The sequence below is a fragment of a genome, unplaced genomic scaffold (assembly GCF_019419815.1).
Source record: "Pyrus x bretschneideri cultivar Hongxiangsu unplaced genomic scaffold, Pyrus_bretschneideri_v1 Contig1, whole genome shotgun sequence".
In the NCBI taxonomy this organism is placed as follows: Eukaryota; Viridiplantae; Streptophyta; class Magnoliopsida; order Rosales; family Rosaceae; genus Pyrus; species Pyrus x bretschneideri.
This window is the reverse complement of record NW_025999390.1, coordinates 8,683,844-8,703,980: the sequence shown is the minus strand read 5'-3', so window position 1 is coordinate 8,703,980 and position 20,137 is coordinate 8,683,844. Positions and strand designations below refer to the sequence as shown.

Sequence of the window (20,137 nt, the reverse complement as noted above, 5' to 3'; positions counted from 1 at the left end):
TTTCTATTGAACCTTGTAACATCAAGTAAAACTGTAAAGGTAATGGGAGCATACCAACCAGCTCTGGGTTAGTTGATCCGGTGATACTCTTTCAAATTTTGCGTTCCGATGCATCCTAGTAATTCGGACTACTAGTAGGCAGCAGCACGCTATTCAAACTAGAGCACCTGTTTGTAGGAACAACCCTAGCAAAAACCATCACTTAGTTTCTGTGCTTAACTGAACGGCCAAGCACATCTGTCGTGTTCGAATCTTCACAAACCAAGACAAGAAAAGCCTGCTCAACAGCTTGTCTGTGCACAGTACCATATCGGCCAACAATATCAGGTGCATCTCGAAAATAAACGTAAACTTATATATTCATATTTCCTTCAACCAAACTACAAAACATTAGCAGGAAGGAAAACAATAACTGACAAAGATAAGGTCAAAACTACTAATCCGAAACTTATGTCCCTATTTTCCTCAAACAGATCCAATTATTTTAAACTAGTTAATTTACTACTACAGACTACACCCTTCGTACAAAGCCAACTATCATCGCATGTTACCCTCTCGCAGGACATCCATCATATTGTAGATGCGCTTGTCTGCCTTCGAATGAATCTGCATTCATACAATATTTCATATCATAAAAGTAAAGTATTGCATAAAAGGTCCTACGAGTTTCCAGCTTAATCACCAAATATACGTTATCAATATTCTAGCCAAATAATTGATGAGTATTCAAATCAGATACTATATTTGAATAGGAACTTAACCAACCTTCTTTCCAGTCGTCAAAGTAGTTCGTTAATATATTATTTCTTAAGACCAAAATTTCATTATTATTAAAACCATCATGAGCACTGCAGCAAGTAGGAAAGCAAAAGAGGGATAGAAAAGCTTCAGCACCTTCTTGGCAAGGAAAATAACAGCATCGATTGTACCCTCTGCATATATTGATCTACCACAAACATTATGCTGAAACTCGAAAGAAACTCTGCAAAAAGGGGAAATAAATTCAATGGACCAGAGTTACAACTATAAACAAAAGAAAATTTGTCTGCGAGAGAAAGAGAGACAGCGAAAGAGGATATTCTTATTACGTTTTATCAGGTGAGGTCAGATGATACATATGAAATGCGTGACCACACAAATGCTCCTCTGGAACTCCCACCAGCTCCAGTTGTTGCTGGGGATCCCGGATCAATTGGATCTGATGAAATTTGTCAGAAGATTGAAAAACTAAATAAAATGATGAAGGATGAAAGATGAAAGAAGAGTTATCCAAGTTTATTTGGTACTTCATGTAATGGGACTGACCATGCTTTCTTAACCTCAAAGAAAATGATATGTAAAACAAGCCTACTTTCCTTGCAAATTTGAAAAATAAAGTAATAAGGAGTCTGACGTGTTCCATATAAAACTAACCAGATGAGGCAAAATGAAAAAGAGATGCTACAGTTAACCATTTCTAATTATCAAAAGCTATGATTAACATGTATCATTTAACATGCCTGTTCCATATCAAAGGACACCCCCAACTTCTGGAAGCAAGAAATAACAGCCTTGGCAGTTCCAGATGCATCAACTTTAGTTGCTTGATGGGATTCCATCACCTGAAATGAATAAAAGAACTTTCAGAAAAATGTAGCACACCAGTCAAATGAATGTCAATATTATACTGAAACATGACCTTTTTATCAAATAATTACTTTCTCTTATATTATATTTAGCATCAGTAACAAATTATAAGGGAAAAGTGAAGTACCTGTAGAGAATACCCAGAGAAGGCTCCAGGAAATTGCTCAGCCATGATATCCATGGCTGCAAGAAATGCCACAACCTATTCATACCAAACAACGATTAGGATATGGTAGGCAAGCCCCCAGAATATTAAAAACCATTAAGGTACCAAATCCTAATCACCTGTTTCCCCATCTGTGGAGAAATCACTGCATAGACTTTTGAGTCTTCTACAGTCTTATATAATTGATCCCTGTCCCCGCCTGTTGTTCCCATCACGAAGGGCACTCCAACTTTGCAATATAGCTCTGCATTATCTGGATACGATGGAAAAAAAAAACCCCAAGAGAATAAAGACACAGAATCACCTACACTATTTGCAGCAACAATGGAAAGGAAAACACTTTTGAAGTAAACGAACGTCGATATAGAGTTTTCCAAACCTACGGTATTACTTACCGTTGACCGCAGAAGGGACGGTGAAGTCGATGACAATCAAATTGGGATATTTCTGGAAAAGGGATGCAAGGGTGCTTTCTCTTTCATGAGGACCATGCACTAGAATCTCGTTTGCACCGACTTGGACGGTTTGGCCAGATTCCTCAGCGGAGCCAAAAGAAACTGGAACCACGGTGAGTCCTGCAGAATTTGCTGCTTGGATGATGGCCTTCCCCATTTTGCCACTACATCCATTTACCTTTTGGACAAAAAGAAGACAAATTCATGGAATTTGGCATCGCTAACATAGCTGCCGTGCTGGCAGTTATGATTTAAATTATCAAAGTTCCAATCATGCAAATTATCATAGGTGATGGGAGTTTGACGGGAATTGATTGAAATTTCTGAAATGGCTATTGATTTAGCGTAGCAGAGTAACGAGTAATAAGATAAGGAAAGCATTACCATGATAGGAATGTCAATCTTGTTCTTGGAGGGAGACTGCTCAAGCTCAACGCTTTGGCCGGGTACGGCTGAAACTGACATCACCTTTGCAGTTGCTGCAGCTGACGACGACGACAATGAAAGTGTTTGCCTCCGAGCAGTGAAGACGGTAGCCGCATCCAATCTGGTGGTTGCAGCTCCAGCCAAGAACGCCCGCTTCAGCTGCTGAGGAGGAAGAATCGCACAACTGGCGGCTGGAAGTTTGAGCATGGTCGCCATTGTAGCGGAGGCTTCTTTGGGGGTTAGGGTTTTAGGACAGAGGACGTCGCAGGGGGGGATTTGATTTGTTTAGGGTTTTATTAAGATAAAAATGGCTTGAAAATTTTAACTTTTTTTAAATGTGATTTTTTTTTTTTGTTAAGTTCCCAATTTCTTTCTTTGTTGAGAAACTGTGTAAGTGTCAGAGAGTGAAGGAAAGAGTGCACTTTAAACGCAGCGTTTTGGTGTAGGTCTAAAATCACTTAAGAGATCCGTCTGTTGCTGTGAAAGTTGAAGGAAGAAAATGGCTGCTGCTTGGGCTTCAACACAGTGTTTCAACTCTCGCCTCCTCCCACCGCCGGATACTTGTCGTTCCCACGGAGGCAGAGGCAGCAGCAGCATTCAACGCCTTCTCCTGTCGTCTCAGATTCCCAAATCCCTCTCTCTTTCTTCGTCGCCATCTTCCTCTTCGTTTTCCATAGGAGGAGGAGGTTGACTTTTTTTATTCTCTCTTAGTAGATTATAATTCAACCATTTCTTTTCTGATTTCGTATTGTTATTATCTGGTTTTTGGCAAAGCAAAATCGATTTTGGTTTTGTTTCTGATTGCAGGTGCAATTGAGAGGAAGGAGCGTTCGTCTTTTGCTCAGACAGCGGCTGTTCGCCATCTCGTGGGTTCCGTCACCAAAACTCAGGGCCTCCGTTTCGCAGTGGTCAGTGGTCGCTACTCCTCCCTCCCTCCCTAACTCTCTTCTCTTTTCTTATTTACAATCCAATCGAATTATGTTTCTTCTAATAAGTCTTCTGATGTTTAATGCCTTCCTAAATCTTTTAATGCTTCCAAATCTTATCAAATCTCAGGTTGTGGCGCGGTTCAATGAGTTTATAACAAAGCAGCTGTTAGAGGGAGCACTGACCACTTTCAGCAACTACTCAATTCAAGACGAGGATGTTGACGTATGTAACATAAATAAACTCACAAATACGTACACACATACTCTGCATTCGTTCGGCTTCCTTCAGTAAATATCATGTCTTATGTTTGTTTCTTGCTTTTCCACCAGCTGATTTTACATGACCTTGACTGATTATTGCTATTGCCTTTCCCTCAGGTTGTGTGGGTTCCTGGTAGTTTTGAAATCGGTGTAACTGCACAGAGGCTTGCAAGTTTGGGAAAATATCATGCAATTCTATGCATCGGAGCTGTGGTACTTTCATGCATTTTGTTTATCCTTATAAAATAGTACATTGTGTCCATGAAAGTTAATTTATCAACTGCTTCTTGTCAGTAGATTAGAGGTGATACAACCCATTATGACGCGGTTGCTAATTCAGCAGCATCCGGAGTACTTTCAGCCGGATTACAATCAGGTTGCTGCCTGTCAGTTTTTTGTTAGTTTCCGTATTAGTTTTTTGTTAGGATGGTCTGTCCATTCCCGAATCTATTCTTGGGTTGGTGGTAGTCTCTCTCTCACATACATTAAGGTTTCTTTTTCTTCTCATATGCTTGAATTTTGTTTCCTCGTTAAAAAATTGAACTGCTTCTCTTATGTCTCTGTAGGAGTGCCGTGCATATTTGGTGTCCTAACTTGTGATGATATGGAGCAGGTAAATATTTTATCATAGTATTCAAATGTAGCACTGAAAACTCTAGAGAGTTTTCTTTTTATTACAGGAGCGGGAAATATGATCGATCATACTGTTTCCTTTTACTACCATCACAGGCTATCAATCGAGCAGGTGGTAAATCTGGAAATAAGGGTGCAGAGACTGCTATGACAGCTGTAAGTTGATATCAAATTATTCTTAATTAAGTTATCTTGGTAGCAGAGGTATTGCATTTGATTTTGGTTAATTGCTTCTCTTTATATTTTTCTTTGAGTATTGAGAATTATAAAAATGTAGTGTTTAAACTTATTCTAATGCATTAATATAATTTAACTTTTAATTAGAAACTGTAAACTGATTAAAACCCTTCCATATGACACTAATATAACCTGGCCTTTAGGGAATTTGTATGAATAAGAGGATAGATGCAAGTAGGTTCCATGTTGAAGACGGGATTGTTTATTCATGAACTGCGCTTTTATATATTTTCTGTTTGTTCCAAGGGTAATTTCATTTTTCTCTGTTTTTAGTTTAGGTATAACCCGTTCATGATTATTTTGATTTGCACCGCAGATTGAGATGGCATCTTTGTTTGAGCACCAACTGAAGTAATGGTAATGTTACTCTGAGTCTGAGGAGAGGCAGATAAATTTGTAGTTTGGTCAGTGACTCAATGTTTTCCGTTGCTAGATGTGTTCATTGTTGTTGTTGTTCCATTTTTGAACTGCTAGAATATATGTCTTGTTGATTGTTAAACCCTTATAAAACTGGAACATGGTAAACCACATTATCCCAAACTGTGGTCGGCTCTTTGTTGATTGTTAAACCCCTATAAAGAGCAATTGAGTAGAAATAAGAAGTATGTTTGATGTTATGAATAAAAAGCTCCTCGCTTTCTGGGTACGTGTGATTTTATGTTGCTATTCCACATTTACAAGCATTTGATTCTTTGATCATCGTGGCTCCTTCACCAAACATCTCACTTTTTAACATGAGGTTGAAATCTAGAACAAAACGCCGTTAGGAGGTCTTATTGCTTTAGTACCATCTTCTCTTGCAATGTTTTGGTGGCTGGTGTACGAGGCCAGAGGACGTGGTTGGTGCTGTTACCAGATGAGCTGCGCTTAGCCAAGTTAGCATACCTTTGTTTCGTGTACATTTGCACAGAGCTTTCATGTTGGGAATGTGGCTCATAACTTAAGATGTCGAGGTAAAGAAACAGGTCGGGTATCAGAAGATTTCGCTAGGTGCAAGCCCCTTTTGTTATCAGGGTTACGGTATTGAATTAAAATATCTAAGCTGCAAAAAAAACTCGGATACAGCTGCTTATGAGAAAGACTTACATGGAACATGCTCATTGCAATGTGGCGTTCCGAGCCAATCATACACCGTCAAATGTAAGTTTTTCTCCACATGACATATGACAATGTATTATTGGATCGAAACGCTGCTACGGTAACAACTAACTCCTTATAAGTTGCTCTCCTACGGCGGAAACTCACAAAGGATGGCCACCCTGGACTGTCTTCACATCACAGCAAAATAAAAAGACCTATAAAATACTTTTAAAACGCATACTAGTTTTATGGCATGTGTTTCTTCATTTCATATTATTTTAAAGAGAAGACGGGCAGAGGAAGATGAGAGAGCCAACAATGCCTGCCTTGGATGCCACTCCATTCCAAAATGCCCAACAGTAAAGTGACAAAACTGCCCTTATCAAAGGAAACGGAACCTCTCTAGATCCCTTCCATCAAATCCACCCTATCACCTAATCTGGGCTCTTGAAATTTGATCCAACGGCTAAAGTTATTATAAATTTTAAAAGGGCCCCTGATTGTAGCCGTTGAATCAATTTCAAGAGCCCGGATTGATTGATTTGGTGGATTTGGTGGAAGGGATCCGGAGATGATCCCTTTCCCTTATCAAAAGGCATCTTTTCTTGCAAGTACCATGTAATTGAAAAGGGTGTTACTTGTTAGGGTAAGAACGTCATTTGCAGTTGAAGACATTGGACAAGCTTTTGTTGTTAAACAGCAGAGGTTCTGTTTGTGCAGCTGTATAGGAAATGAATAACTTGGAAGACATAGGAAAACAAAGAGAACAAACAGCTGAAAAGAACAAAGAGAAAAAGAAGAAGCTCAGAATCAAAGTTACGTTATTAAAAATGTTGATTCTAATCAGGTCTCTCATCACGTTTCCGCAATGCTGCTCAGAAACCAAATCCTTGCCTCTAACCCTGATCTAGCCATGCAAGCAAGGTTTGCTAAATATTCCCCTTGTTATACGATCTATTTGGTCTTAAACCAGTTGGATTCAGAAGACGAAGGCGAGCAAATTATTCCTTCAATATAGATTTGCAATTGTACATACATTCACTTCTCTTGTCGTGCTTTGTCTGTATATCGTGATGGTGATCTTTCATCGTTGTTTTCCCTCCGTTGTTGGCATCCGCACAAAGTGCTCCGTTGCTGCATCAGATGGTAGGATTCACGAAAACCCTTCCCTCAAGCTTCATTCTACCACTCTTCCTCCGAGCTTCTTGATATCCAAGTCACACCAGCCCGAGACTCCAACTTTGTTGTTTCCTCCGGCCAATCAGGTTTAATTCAATTCCTGCTTAAATCATGCCAATGATGCATAAACTCTCAAGTTGATTTAATTACCTCTAACGGAAATGCTAGTTTGCGTATAGGATATTATCTTTAATCAATTCTTGTTCACAATACGGTTAGATGATTCATGAGCATCGGTTAGATTACGTATGTGTACATTTATTCATGTCAGAGTGTGGCAGCTGTTGTGTTCGGGGATGGGCACGAGTCACAACTTTACCCGCTGACAAAGAGAAGATCAGAAGGGGCGATACCTATTGCAGCAAATTACAGGCTCATTGATTCAGTTGTGAGCAACTGCATTAGCAGCAACATAAGCCACATATATGCTCTCACACAGGTTAACTCTACTTCTCTCAATTCCCACCTTTCCAGAGCTTACTCTGGAGTTGGTCTTGGGAATGAGGGCTTTGTTCAGGTCATTGCCGCGTATCAGAGCCCCGGCAATAACAGATGGTTTCAGGTCTGAAATCTCTCGTGTACTGAAAATAATCCTGACTTCTATTACTTCGGTAGTTACAGTTCAGAGTCTTGAAATTTTAGTAACTTGATATTAGGGAACTGCTGATGCTGTGAGAAGATGTCTGTGGGTGCTGGAAAAGTATCCCGTGACTGAGTTTTTGGTCCTTCCCGGTCACCATCTCTACACAATGGACTACCAGAAACTCATCATGTCCCACCGAGACAATGGCGCTGACATTACCATTGCTACATCTGTTGCCACGAGACTTCATGATCCGGGATTTGGCTTTCTAAATGTGAATTCTGAAAATCAAGTTACAGATTTCAGACTGAATTTGGAGGGAAAGTCAGTTAATGTTGCTTCGGTAAGTACTATTCAACAGATTCTTTTTTGTTTTTTTGTCTTCCACAAATGTCTGTTCATATGGTATGATTTCCGGTGTTTTCTGAGGCAGCATAAAACTGATTTTTCAGGCCAAAAGCTCAAGAAAATCCAACGGTACGGCTCAAAGTAGTACGGCAAGTATGGGAATTTATCTCATCAACAGATGTGTAATGAAAAGGCTTCTGGAAGAACATTTTCCAAAGGGAAATGACTTCACAAGTGAAGTAATTCCGGGTGCCATATCTTTCGGAATGAAGGTCATACCTGCATACATAGTGTAATATGTATTTATTTTTCTCTTGTCGTATTACTTTCAGAGTGCTAATTCAAGCACAGTACTGCGCTTTTTGTGCGAGGGGTCAGGTTCAAGCTTATGCATTTGACGGATATTGGGAGGACATGAAGAATATTAAAGCATTCTACGAAGCAAATATGCAAAGCACAAAGGATGCAGACGTAGGATATAAGTCAGTAACTTGATCTCATACATATAACATTTAACACTCACACACACATAATGTGCGGGGAAAGGCTGAAAGCTGATTTGGAGCGCTCAGTCCTCAATGTCATTGACTAACACACAAACTTGGTGGTTGCATATATATAGCGCAGCTTCTACGACAGAGAAAGTCCGGTCTACACATTACCTCGGCGTCTGCCTCCAACTCAAATAACAGGCGCTGTAATTACAAACAGTGTAATTGGAGATGGTTGCATCCTCAATGTAAGCAGAGCATTGTTCTTGTAGGATTTTGAATTCTTTCTTCAAATTTTATCGGTTGGATGTCTCCGAAAAACTAGTACATACTCAACTGATGTAAACTGAATGCATGGGGGTTTTGGACTTGTACAAGAGTAGGGATGCAGGATCAAAGGCGCAGTAATTGGTATGAGGACGAGAATCGGAAATGGGGCTATAGTCGAGGATTCAGTCATCATGGGTTCAACCACGTATCAAGTAAGGACTAAGGATCCGTCCCCTTGACCTTTGTTGTTTGTTGCCTTTCTTTTTTCTCTATGTTATTTTATACTGACAGTGAGAGTGAGAGTCGCAGACAGAAGATGGAGGGAAGAGGAAAGGCATGGCGGGTACGATCCCCGTGATGGGAATTGGCGAAGATACTCAAGTAAGGAAGGCTATTATCGACAAGAATGCAAGAATTGGCAACAATGTTATGGTATGTATGTATGTATGTAAGGATATATACTACTATTTTCCGTTATCCTCAACAACAACAACAACAAAGCCTTGTTCCACTAGGTGGAGTTTGTTGTATGAATCTCAGAACGCTCGCTCGGTTTTTCATTATCTTCAATTTAATGAAATAGCATGAGTGGGGTTTTGATGATAATGTTGTGGACTAATGGCTGTGTGTGCTTGGTGCAGATCATCAATAAAGATAATGTGAAAGAAGCGGACAGAGAAAGTGATGGATATGTTATTCGTGACGGAATACTAGTCCTCCTTCCTAGTGCAGTAATTCCGGATGGCACCATTCTCTGATCATTCATTCATTTCATTTGCATTTTGATTGTTTTAGTTTTACAACCCCAGTCAGTCTCCAGCTAATCAGATGAAATAAAAAGGATAAAAAGGGAAGTTGGAATATCTTTGCTGAGCCTTCCCTTCCCTTCAATTGAATTTATTTTTAGAAAACTAATGAAAATTGTTTGAAAACTTCAAGTTTTAATCAAAATGATATAAATGTATTGGAAATGAATAGTACCATAAGTGATTTTTAAGAGTAAAAATATTATTTTCGTTAAAAGTGAACAATATCATGAATGTTTTGTTAAAACTTCCTTTATTTTTGGGTTGAATTTGAAGCAAAAGACACATAACCCATGTCCTATCCAATTCCAACAATATAACAACCAGAAAAAAATGTAAATGACATTTTATTACAATGACAGAAAAACACTGATTCTTATGCCATTTGATACAAGTTTGGTTTCCACCTATCTCTTTTTCCTTAATAACTAACAATTTAATCTACTAACGATATCGTTTATAAAAATTAAAAAAAACAAAAATGAAAAGTAACTAATTTACTTACCTACCTTATTTGGCCAAATTAATTACCAAACAGATTAACGGAGATTAGGCGTGAGTCCCGCGTACAGTTTAATGAGGTGGGACCTCTTCCATCTCTATCTATACAACACGGACGGTACACGTCGCCCGGCTTCCTGATAAATAATCATAAAAATAAACATTAATTCATATATTTGACAACACAATTTCAAAAAATGATTAATGCGATCAGCCGGCCAAAAATGTAAAGAGATTGTCCACTGCTTTTCAAGTTAGCAATTCTACTTGTACCTGGATTGAATTTTCTTTGAATCTCTGCTGCTGCTGCTGCTGCTGCTTGAATTGAGGAGGAACTTCCAGTAACAGGTAAGTATTTCGATCATTGAACTTTAGATCTCGTCCCATCACATCTCTGATGATTGACCTCTCTGTTTGATTTAGTGTGTCGAAAAGAACCATATAAGGGAATCGATTGCAAATTTATCTATGTTTATTAATTTATAGGGGATTCCATGGCGTCGTCTGATGATAAGCCGGACATTGTGGATCGGGGCGCTAAGGAGAAGAAAGATCACAAGAAGGAGGAGGGGGAGGAGGAGGGTGGATTTATTGACAAGGTGAAGGATTTCATCCATGACATTGGGGAGAAGATCGAGGGTGCCATTGGGTTCGGCAAGCCAACCGCCGATGTTACTGCCGTTCACATCCCCAGCATCAATCTCGAAAAGGCCGAGATCGTGGTTGATGTGCTCATCAAGAACCCTAATCCGGTTCCCATCCCTCTCATCGACATTAACTACTTGATCGAAAGTGATGGGAGGAAACTTGTCTCCGGGTTGATCCCCGATGCTGGGACAATCCACGCCCACGGGGAGGAGACTGTCAAAATTCCCGTCCACTTGGTGTACGATGACATCAAGAGCACCTACCATGACATCAAGCCTGGAAGCATCATTCCGTACAGGGTCAAGGTCGATCTCATTGTGGATGTCCCTGTCATCGGCAGAATCACTATCCCCCTCGAGAAAACTGGAGAAATCCCCATCCCTTACAAGCCTGATGTCGACGTTGAAAAGATCAGGTTTCAAACCTTCTCCTTTGAGGAAACTGTTGCGGTCCTCCATTTGAAGCTGGAGAACATGAATGACTTTGACTTAGGCCTCAATGCTCTCGACTACGAGATTTGGCTGTGTGATGAGAGCATTGGGGGTGCAGAGCTCGCCAAGTCTGCCAATCTTACTAAAAAGGGCATTACTTATGTCGACTGTTCCCATTACCTTCAGGCCTAAGGATTTCGGGTCTGCGCTCTGGGATATGATTCGGGGAAAGGGTACCGGCTACAGCATCAAAGGGAATATCAATGTGGACACGCCCTTTGGAGCCATGAAGTTGCCCATTGTCAAGGAGGGTGGTACTACACGCATCAAGAAGAACAAGGAAGATGGCGGTGATGATGATGATGATGAGGTAATGTGTATATATGGAAACTATGTGTGCATTCTGCATGATTCTCATAAATCTCCAAGAGTAGATAGTGGATCATTTGTAGTTGATATGATATCTCTTTGATCCGTTATATATATCAAAAACCTTGAAACAGGGATCAACTATTAGACTATGTGTTAAATTGTTAACGTATGTCGCCACCATGGCCCATCCGTAAACAGTTAATCATTTACCGTATGAATATGATGGAACAAATTGAAAAAGAGGACATAAATGAATGATCAACTATAAGTATGCTTTGTGTATGGTGTGTGGTGTATACTAACTATGAATGATAATGTACCTTTTCCCTGACTTACCACTGGATGGAATGTTTGCAACTTCCCCTTAGCAAGCATCGGAATTGTATTCGTTTATGTACAGATTACAACGTTGAGCTTTCACTTGTTTTGCCCACATATGCTCTGCAGTTGTAAATAAAACTCATGGTTGCATTGCGTATTAACTTGTATGCATACGTGCTCAATAAGTGTGACTATGTTTTGTTTGTTATCGGGTGAACGGAGATCACAATGCTTTATCATAAATCCATGATTCATTGCCTTCTTGTGGTTATAGCTAACTTTGAAATGTTGTGTTTGCAGGATTAGAGAGGGATGTTGGGTTGGGTTGACAAGCGAAACTAGTAGTTGTTGTCGTCTGTTTATCTGTACTGGTGTTTTGGAATAATAGATGAATATTGAGGCATTATTTCTGGTGGTAAGTTATGCTGTTTTGGAGGAGAAATTGGTGTGATTGCTGTGGTTGGATGGATCATGGAAGGGAAAGGTGTTACAGTTGGTGTGTTATTGTAATAGCCTAATGGATGTTGCAGTTTTTGCTTTGGGGTAATCAAGTGATTGGAGTTTTCAGTGATTGTGAAAGGGATTATGATGATAATATGATTATTAATGTTTAAAATCTGTATCTTTCTTACTTACCTTATCTATATTATGATTATTAATTATTATGGTTGCTGTTTAAGTTGTGGGTTGCTGTTTAAATCGATTTCTTATTATTTAGATGGATGGATTGTTGGTGGTTCATGATGGATTTGGATCCCATCCGGATTCAAATTATGAGGATTCTAGGGATTATCATATATTAGTCATTCATTGTACATTGTGCGATCATAAATTATTTAATTTTTTTATTTAAAATTAAACACAAATAGTACCTGACGATAATTGATTTCACGATGAATGATGAACGATTAGAATATGGAGATCTTTAAGATTCCTGGATCCAGAGGGATCCTCTTCCGTTCAGAATGTTGTCTCATCGTCTGGATTCTGGTATACAGACAACTTGTTTGTAGCACATGAACATATTTGAGATAGTATTATGATGACAGAGTCAAATCAACATTGAGTAGGAACTTAGAATGAGGGAATGCGGTAGATGATAGAGTCAAATCAACATTGAGTAGGAGATAGAGTCAAATCAACATTGAGTAGGAACTTAGAATGACGGAATGCGGTAGTAATAAGGCATTTTAACCGTTTTTGAAATTGACATATTTCTTCACTTTAGTTATTAAGATTTGAAATCAATAGAAGTAGCATTTGAGTTTATTCATCATCAATTATTTTTGTTCTTCTGGGAAAAACTCTGTTGAATAAGGACCAATGGGCCAAAATTGAGAGTATTTTTGTTATTTTCTTTCTTTGTTTAACTAAATTTCTTATGGGATGATCAAAATGATTGATGATAAAAAATTACTTTTACCGATTTTAAATTTGAAAATTTTATTTGAACTCATATAACCTATTTCTACACCCAACTTAAACTTTAAATATGAAATGTTTTTTTTACCTTATTGCATTATTACCATTAAGTACAAGATGAAATTAATAATAAAATGAAATTTATCAATAAACCCACACCCAAATTAAACCTTACCATCATGTAATGTTTATCCTATGTTGGCTAAATCCCTACGCTGATCCTACATTGAAATGCTTTTTTTTTTTTTCGTTTGATTTCTATTTATTATAGAATATAGAGTTGAGAAGATGAGTTTTTGAGTTTCAATTTACGGCCATCAACACTGAAAGTTGAGAAGATTGGTTTGGGGGGTTTGGGTTTCGCTATGTAGGTGGTGGTGAAGCCTTACCTTGGACTTAAGACTAGGTTCTTGGTTGAATATTTCAAAGGAAAAAAAGTGGTTTCCCAACTTGAGAATGACATGAGTGTTCCTGACGATAGGTCACCTTTAAGTATAACACATCATCTCCACAGTAGATGACACGCCCGACCCTGATATTCACCAAACAATAGGGTAAGCACGTGCTAGCCGACACCCGAAAGTGACGAAGCCGTATTAGGATGCATGAGAACTAAGAACAATTAACCGACATAAATAAAACTTTTAAATTTAATTATAATGAATATGTATTTGTGGAATGTGTTCATAGCATACAACTAAATCGAGACACTAAAAAGGAATAATATAAAATTGAATGAACAAGGAGATGGATCCTACACCGAGAGGACACGAAGATGCAGATATGAAAGTACCTTGACGCCGAGATTGTACGCCTCGAATCTAAGTCTTGAAGGGGCGCAAAACAAAACATGAGTGAACCAAGTTTATAAATAAGTAATACTGAAACAATTATTCATCAACGTATTAACCCCCAAAGTTTATGAAAACTCAATAGTATAATATGTAATAGGTTTTTTAAAAACCCTAGCATGCCATAAACCTTTGCATAAAACATATATCGTATATAATATGCTTAGTAGTGTTATCATAATCGACCGAAGCCACTACATCACCCGACCAATGCCAAATATAAATATCTTCAGACAGAAGCCATCTACAAATGCCTAGCCGAAGCCATCTAAAAACGCCCAGCTGAAGCCAAATAAAAATATCTTCTGACTGAAGTCATATATAAGTATTTTCTAGCCGAAGCCACCTATAAACGCCCAGTCGAAGCCAAAAATAAATATCTTCCAATTGAAGCCACCAACCTACGCCCACCCCGAAGCCAAATATAAATATCTTCTGGCCGAAGCCACCAACCTACACCCAGCCGAAGCCATATATATATATATATATCATTCGCCCGTATGCAAGACTATTCACCCGTAGGCAAGACCATTCACTCATAGGTAGTATCATTGAATAATCACTAAGCAAGCACATAAGAACATTAACATAATATTTCTAATATATATATATATATATATATATATATATATATATATCTCTCAAATCGGAGCTCAATAACTAAAACGTCATATCATAAAACCACGTTCATAAGTAGGTATATAGTCATCAATCATATATACCACAAAGAACATAAAGCCGATAAAGCATGATAATATAACATAAAGTGTAAATCCAATTTACTCGTAAACATTTCATAAAACGTAACAATTAAACCATGTTTTTCATGTATGCATTTTTATAGTAAAATCATGCATTTTAGAAGGGTCCACTCACAACTATTTCGCCATTGAAGAGCCATGCAAACAAGAAAGAATGGAAACAGCATGCACAATTGCACCTAAGCACATAAAGGTACCAATTAATAAAACTATACTAAAACGGTTGAATTTTGGGAAACGGACATAAAAAAACATAAGGGGGACCCCGGGTACCCCCATGTGTTGCCACGAGGTGGCAGCTCGAATGGCCACGCGTTGATTTGGGTGGTCAGAAAGTTAGCCAGAAAAGTTAGTCGGCGCCGCTGTGGACGACGCAGAGCACAATACCTTCGGTGAAGGCACGTGTGCTCCACACGCAGGCCAAGGTAGACGCTCATGCGCGCCCACACACGACTTGGGTTCTGGGTTAGCCAAGAGCTTGGGTTGGGCCGCAAGGTCGGGGCCGGGCAACAAGTTATGGGCTAAAGTTTATGGCGGGTTACATGGCCTAAAGGATCTGGGTTGGGGTTATCGGGTCGGGTCGATCCGGTTTCAGGCCAAGGTTTGGCTGGTTTCTAGGCAACATTTCAAACGCTCATAACTTCTTCGATACTCAACCAAATTAAGTAATTCAAAAACCAAAGTTGTAATACACAATGAGATGAAGAGAATGGCACATTGCATGACGGCTAACTCGCCGTGGTTTGGCCGAAAAAACGCCTCGAAAGTGGCGGTGCTCGTAGGAAAACTAGGAAAAGCTACTTAAAGCTATTTTTTGTTATTAACACGTATGTACAACTTAAAACAAGTTTCGATCTAACCTTAAAACACATCCCATGGGTTTGAGTGAACTTACCAACGTCGAAAAAGTCACAAAACACGTCAGAGTCCGACAGGGAAGACGGTGAATAGTGACTCTGTCATTTTTGGGGTTCCACAAAGGTTTACTTGGGTTTCTCGAGATCCCTACGTCTAGTGGGAAGGGTTGTTGTTGTTGTTGTTAAGCTTGGGGATGAGGAGGAGCATGCGTTGCAGATGAGAGAGAGGGTTCGAGGAGTGCTTGAGAGAAAGAAAGAAAGTGATGGGGAGAGAGAGAGCGAGAGAGAGTTTCACACGGGAAGGAGGAAGGAGAAAGCCAAGTGGGCCAAGGAACAAAATCAAGGGTGTGCCCCCTTGGGCACACCAATTAAGACCAAAAGCAATTTTAAAATAAATATCCCAAACTTAGTAAAATTACAAAAATGCCCTTTCATTTCGTAAATTCCAAGATGGGTAGAGCTTGGCAAGCTCATCCTCCACCGCTATGGCCACACAAATTGTCCATCAACATTCTCTACACCTATGGCAAGCTTTGTCAATACCCCTAGCATTCCTGCCTAACTGCCTGTTGCCGAATATCACAATATCTGCATAGAAAGAAAAGTTATTATGAGTTTATTTTCTATGGTGTTTTGAGTATAGACATCCGAAAGCATGTACTTTATGCTTATGCAAATACAATCACAGGGACATGGATATCAAGAAAGTATATAGAAGATTCATAAACAAGTAGAAACTTCACCACATTATTCAATTGGGATTTTATTTTTTAAATGGGTCTAAAGATAAATTCACATTTTGAATTGGGTTTGTAATGGATAATTTAAGTATAAAATTGGGTTTAAATAGATATTAATTCTTTCATTAAAAATAATATAAGTGTAGAGAATAAGTTAAATGTAGAACGAGATTATGTGAAATCAAATAAAATTTTCCTTTTAAATTTTCAAAAGGAGTTATGTAAATTTCAAAAATAACTTTGACTACAAATCCTAGTAATAATTCGTTAGTTCTATTCACAGTCCGACAGTCCCATCGCACCCCCTAACTTATGCTATATATCTTTGATTCATGCACTTGCCTACCACCATTGGTCCTCGTGTTTTTTATTTTTTTAATTTTTTTTGTTATGGTAGTGGTCGGTGTTGTGAATTTGATAATTTCCTTGACTTGCTAATTTGCTGCTGCTAGTGGTGCGGTGGAGAACGAATGGGGTTGCCGTGCCGGAGTGGATGGAGAGCGCGGAAAGTGCAAATAATTCAATCTTTTCAAAATTCGAATATTTAAGGGAAAAAAAAAAACAGACAAGACTCAGAGGAGGGCATGGCAAAACCAATAGGATCTTTTTCGGATTTTTTTTTTGTGAGGATCTTGGAATTTGGGAATTGTTTCTGTTCATCGTATATCGTACGATTAGTTTTTGTAAAGTACTGGTTGTGTTTAATTTTAAATAAATATATTTAAAATAATTTCTGACCGCACAATGTACGATGAACAGACATGATTCATAAATTCCTAGGATCCTCACAAAGAGGATCCGAATTCATGGCAAAAAGGCTAAGAAAAGGGTTGTATTGTACCTGTACGAGGAAGGAAATCTATCTCTTATAGAGGAGAAATTTTTCCAGAACTCTGGAATTCAAGCAAATACTCTACGTTTAATAAATAAGATAGAGAAATACGAAAAAAATATATTTTCTTCATTTATATTATGATATGTGGAGCATCCATGGAAAACCCGGTCTTAGAAAAATTTCCTTTCAAATAGATTCTCAAGTATGGGATAGGATGTCTAGTGGTGCAATGTAATACAATGCTATGCTTGAAGGTTGCCTATATGACACACAATGTTTACAGCAACAATTGAGGTTAGTAGAATTTTTATTTTTTTTGCTACCTGTGATTGTAATAAGAAAGCATAATTAGTGGCTTCTTTTGTTTCGAGTGAGGATTGTCTTCATAGATGAGATCGTTTGAAACCAAAATGGTTGTTCCGTATTTTGACCTTTGATGAACTCGCTTCCATTTGAATTTATTTAAAACTTCATCCTTGGAAAAAAAAAAAATGGGGATGGGATGCGATGGGATCATGGGAATTACACAATTACACAATTCAGGGAAAGAAAATTGCATTACATTTTCAAATTACACGTTGTATAATATTTAATTAATTAATTGTTAGTTGGATAAAAGATGCATTGAGTTGGGTAGTGAAGGTCCACATCACACATGCATGCCCATATGCCATCATCATGATTCATGCGTATTCTGCTGGCTTGGCTGCATATCAAATCTATCTCCCACTATTACACACATGCATACACTCGGACGGTGTCTAGGATTAGACTAGGATTAGATTAATTAGTTACTTACCAAATTCATTAGCAGATTGAATAAAAAATCAGGCCTAATTGGATAAAGAATCATGTAATAATAGAGAAGTTAAAAGGTCGTTCTTGTGGTAAAAAAAATATAGGATTTAAACCGTTGTGGTAAACTCCATTAGAATTTAAGCATAAAAACTAAATTTTCATTGATTCTCCGTTAGCCCCGTTGGCCATGGTTCCACCCTCAACAACTAAGCATCCTCTGCGGGCCCCAGTTGCGAAGCAGCCAGCGAATTTGGATCCTCGCTGGATCCTCTTCATGAGGATCCCGATGATTTGTGAATTATATCCGTTCATCATATATCGTGCGGTCAGAAATCATTTTAAATATTTTTATTTAAAATTAAATACAAACAGTACCTAACAAAAACTAATTGCACGATGTACGATAAACGTACACGATTTACAAATCCCCATGATCATCACCAAAAAAATCCAAAGTGGGCAGCCAACCATATCTTTTTTGAAATTCTGAGTTGTATTTCTAGAAGAAAACTGTAAAAAACTCATTCTATACTCCTCACAAGTTGTATTTTTCTTTCCCAAAGTAGAAAATTTGGAGTGTAGAATGAGATTTTTGGAGTGCCAATAACAATTTTCTTTTTTAATAGATAAAAAATTGACGAATTTATCAAATCAGTGCTGGAAGACTTTGATTCATTGTTGCTCTCATATACGATTCTTGGAATTCAAGCTTGTTCTTGGGATTGAGCTACTAAGCTTTTGGAAGAACATTGTTGAGAAACTGGTTGAAGAGGTTGCACTACGTAACCCCTTTACTTAAAAAAAAAAGAAGCAGTTTAACGGAGAAAATCATGAAAATTTTGATTTTGAACTTAATTCCCAACGGATTTTACTACAGGAGTTTAAATTTGAATTTTTTTTTTTTATCACATGGGCTATTTTCGGAATATATATCACCACAAGATTCATTTATCCAATTAGGCCGAAAAATAAATGTCAAACTTCAAATTTTGTCGAAGTTAGAAGAGATCAATTTTTTACATGACTAATTCGTCTTTTTCTATCTTCAACTTTGATAACTTTGAAATTTCAATAGACATGTTTTAAAAAACTTAGGAAAACTAATAAAAAGTAAAAAAAACCTTTAGTTTTAATATAAAAAAAAAGACAAATAAAATGTAGTGAATAGTACCAGAAAAAAGTAAAAATATAATTTTTTGTTAAAAATGAACAGCAGCAGAAATGTAAACTTCTAATTAAATACACGTTGAATCTAATGAGTTATTGTGACATCCCACATCGCCCAGGGGAGTGATCCTTATATGTATATTCCCATCCCTACCTAGCACGAGGCCTATGTAAACTTCTAATTAAATACACGTTGAATCTAATGAGTTATTGTGACATCCCATATCGCCCAGGGGAGTGATCCTTATATGTATATTCTCATCCCTACCTAGCACGAGGCCTTTTGGGAGCTCACTGGCTTCGGGTTCCGTAGGAACTCCGAAGTTAAGCGAGAAGAGGGCTTGAGTACTCCCATGATGGGTGATCCACTGGGAAGTTGCTCGTGAGTTCCCAAAAACAAAACTGTGAGGGAATGGTAAGCCCAAAGCGGACAATATCGTGCTACGGTGATAGAGCGGGCCCGGGAAGTGATCCGCCCCGGACTAGGATGTGACATATGGTATCAGAGCCTAACCCTGGTCGCGTGTGTGCCGACGAGGACGTCGGGCCCCTAAGGGGGATGAATTGTGGCATCCCACATCGTCTAGGGGAGTGATCCTTATATGTATATTCTCATCCCTACCTAGCACGAGGTCTTTTGGGAGCTCACTGGCTTCGGGTTCCATAGGAACTTCGAAGTTAAGCGAGAAGAGGGCTTGAGCACTCCCATGATGAGTGACCCACTGGAAAGTTGCTCGTGAGTTCTTAAAAACAAAACCGTGAGGGAATGGTAAGCCCAAAGCGGACAATATCGTGCTACGGTGATGGAGCGGGTACGAGAAGTGATCCGCCCCGACCCAGGATGTGACAGTTATCCACAACTATTAACACCAATTGAGCCATAGAAGTAGAATGCATTGCACAGTTGGCATTTCTCATGTCCGCTTGATGCCACTGCATACTT

The 20,137-nt window shown here is 38.6% G+C and overlaps 4 protein-coding genes and 1 long non-coding RNA gene across 5 annotated transcripts; 3 read left to right on the top strand and 2 right to left on the bottom strand.

Annotated features, from left to right (window-relative positions):
• Positions 1-341: 341 nt before the first annotated feature.
• Positions 342-3,012, bottom strand: LOC103935621 (4-hydroxy-tetrahydrodipicolinate reductase 2, chloroplastic). The gene is made up of 8 exons (XM_009345409.2): positions 2,632-3,012; positions 2,188-2,425; positions 1,912-2,045; positions 1,754-1,828; positions 1,500-1,601; positions 1,089-1,198; positions 895-982; positions 342-606 (listed from the first exon to the last, which is right to left on the bottom strand). Exons 1-8 carry the CDS (start codon positions 2,887-2,889, stop codon positions 538-540), a joined length of 1,074 nt encoding a protein of 357 aa, XP_009343684.1. The 5' UTR covers positions 2,890-3,012; the 3' UTR covers positions 342-537.
• Positions 3,013-3,066: 54 nt separating this feature from the next.
• Positions 3,067-5,379, top strand: LOC103935620 (6,7-dimethyl-8-ribityllumazine synthase, chloroplastic). Its single transcript, XM_009345408.3, has 8 exons — positions 3,067-3,359; positions 3,481-3,581; positions 3,730-3,825; positions 3,981-4,076; positions 4,161-4,239; positions 4,430-4,476; positions 4,593-4,652; positions 5,050-5,379. Exons 1-8 carry the CDS (start codon positions 3,173-3,175, stop codon positions 5,086-5,088), a joined length of 705 nt encoding a protein of 234 aa, XP_009343683.1. The 5' UTR covers positions 3,067-3,172; the 3' UTR covers positions 5,089-5,379.
• A 1,368-nt stretch (positions 5,380-6,747) lies between these two features.
• LOC103935632 (inactive glucose-1-phosphate adenylyltransferase small subunit 2, chloroplastic) lies at positions 6,748-9,611 on the top strand. Its single transcript, XM_009345421.3, has 9 exons — positions 6,748-7,078; positions 7,264-7,554; positions 7,649-7,918; positions 8,028-8,195; positions 8,302-8,405; positions 8,551-8,662; positions 8,798-8,896; positions 8,994-9,116; positions 9,326-9,611. The coding sequence occupies exons 1-9, from the start codon at positions 6,887-6,889 to the stop codon at positions 9,440-9,442; spliced, it is 1,476 nt and encodes a 491-aa protein (XP_009343696.1). The 5' UTR covers positions 6,748-6,886; the 3' UTR covers positions 9,443-9,611.
• A 544-nt stretch (positions 9,612-10,155) lies between these two features.
• Positions 10,156-12,428, top strand: LOC103935626. The gene is given in 4 exon segments (XM_009345415.3): positions 10,156-10,339; positions 10,478-11,238; positions 11,240-11,440; positions 12,064-12,428. Coding segments are annotated over 3 exon segments (960 nt in total). The 5' UTR covers positions 10,156-10,339; positions 10,478-10,485; the 3' UTR covers positions 12,070-12,428.
• Positions 12,429-13,420: 992 nt separating this feature from the next.
• Positions 13,421-15,941, bottom strand: LOC125480911. Its single transcript, XR_007250688.1, has 2 exons — positions 15,693-15,941; positions 13,421-13,717 (listed from the first exon to the last, which is right to left on the bottom strand). It is a non-coding gene; the product is annotated as an uncharacterized LOC125480911 (long non-coding RNA).
• Between the last annotated feature and the right edge of the window lie 4,196 nt (positions 15,942-20,137).

What these genes read in the sequence shown, in the direction of transcription:
- LOC103935621 (XM_009345409.2), bottom strand. Translation starts at nt 2,889, where the DNA reads ATGGCGACCATGCTCAAACTTCCAGCCGCCAGTTGTGCGATTCTTCCT. An exon ending in AGATTGACATTCCTATCATG is followed by an intron (nt 2,426 to 2,631) that starts GTAATGCTTTCC and finishes TTTGTCCAAAAG; the next exon opens with GTAAATGGATGTAGTGGCAA. An exon ending in TTATTTTCCTTGCCAAGAAG is followed by an intron (nt 607 to 894) that starts GTGCTGAAGCTT and finishes GTATGAATGCAG; the next exon opens with ATTCATTCGAAGGCAGACAA.
- LOC103935632 (XM_009345421.3), top strand. Translation starts at nt 6,887, where the DNA reads ATGGTGATCTTTCATCGTTGTTTTCCCTCCGTTGTTGGCATCCGCACA. An exon ending in GCAATAACAGATGGTTTCAG is followed by an intron (nt 7,555 to 7,648) that starts GTCTGAAATCTC and finishes ACTTGATATTAG; the next exon opens with GGAACTGCTGATGCTGTGAG. An exon ending in GATGCAGACGTAGGATATAA is followed by an intron (nt 8,406 to 8,550) that starts GTCAGTAACTTG and finishes TATATAGCGCAG; the next exon opens with CTTCTACGACAGAGAAAGTC.
- LOC103935620 (XM_009345408.3), top strand. Translation starts at nt 3,173, where the DNA reads ATGGCTGCTGCTTGGGCTTCAACACAGTGTTTCAACTCTCGCCTCCTC. An exon ending in TTCAAGACGAGGATGTTGAC is followed by an intron (nt 3,826 to 3,980) that starts GTATGTAACATA and finishes CCTTTCCCTCAG; the next exon opens with GTTGTGTGGGTTCCTGGTAG. An exon ending in CTTGTGATGATATGGAGCAG is followed by an intron (nt 4,477 to 4,592) that starts GTAAATATTTTA and finishes CTACCATCACAG; the next exon opens with GCTATCAATCGAGCAGGTGG.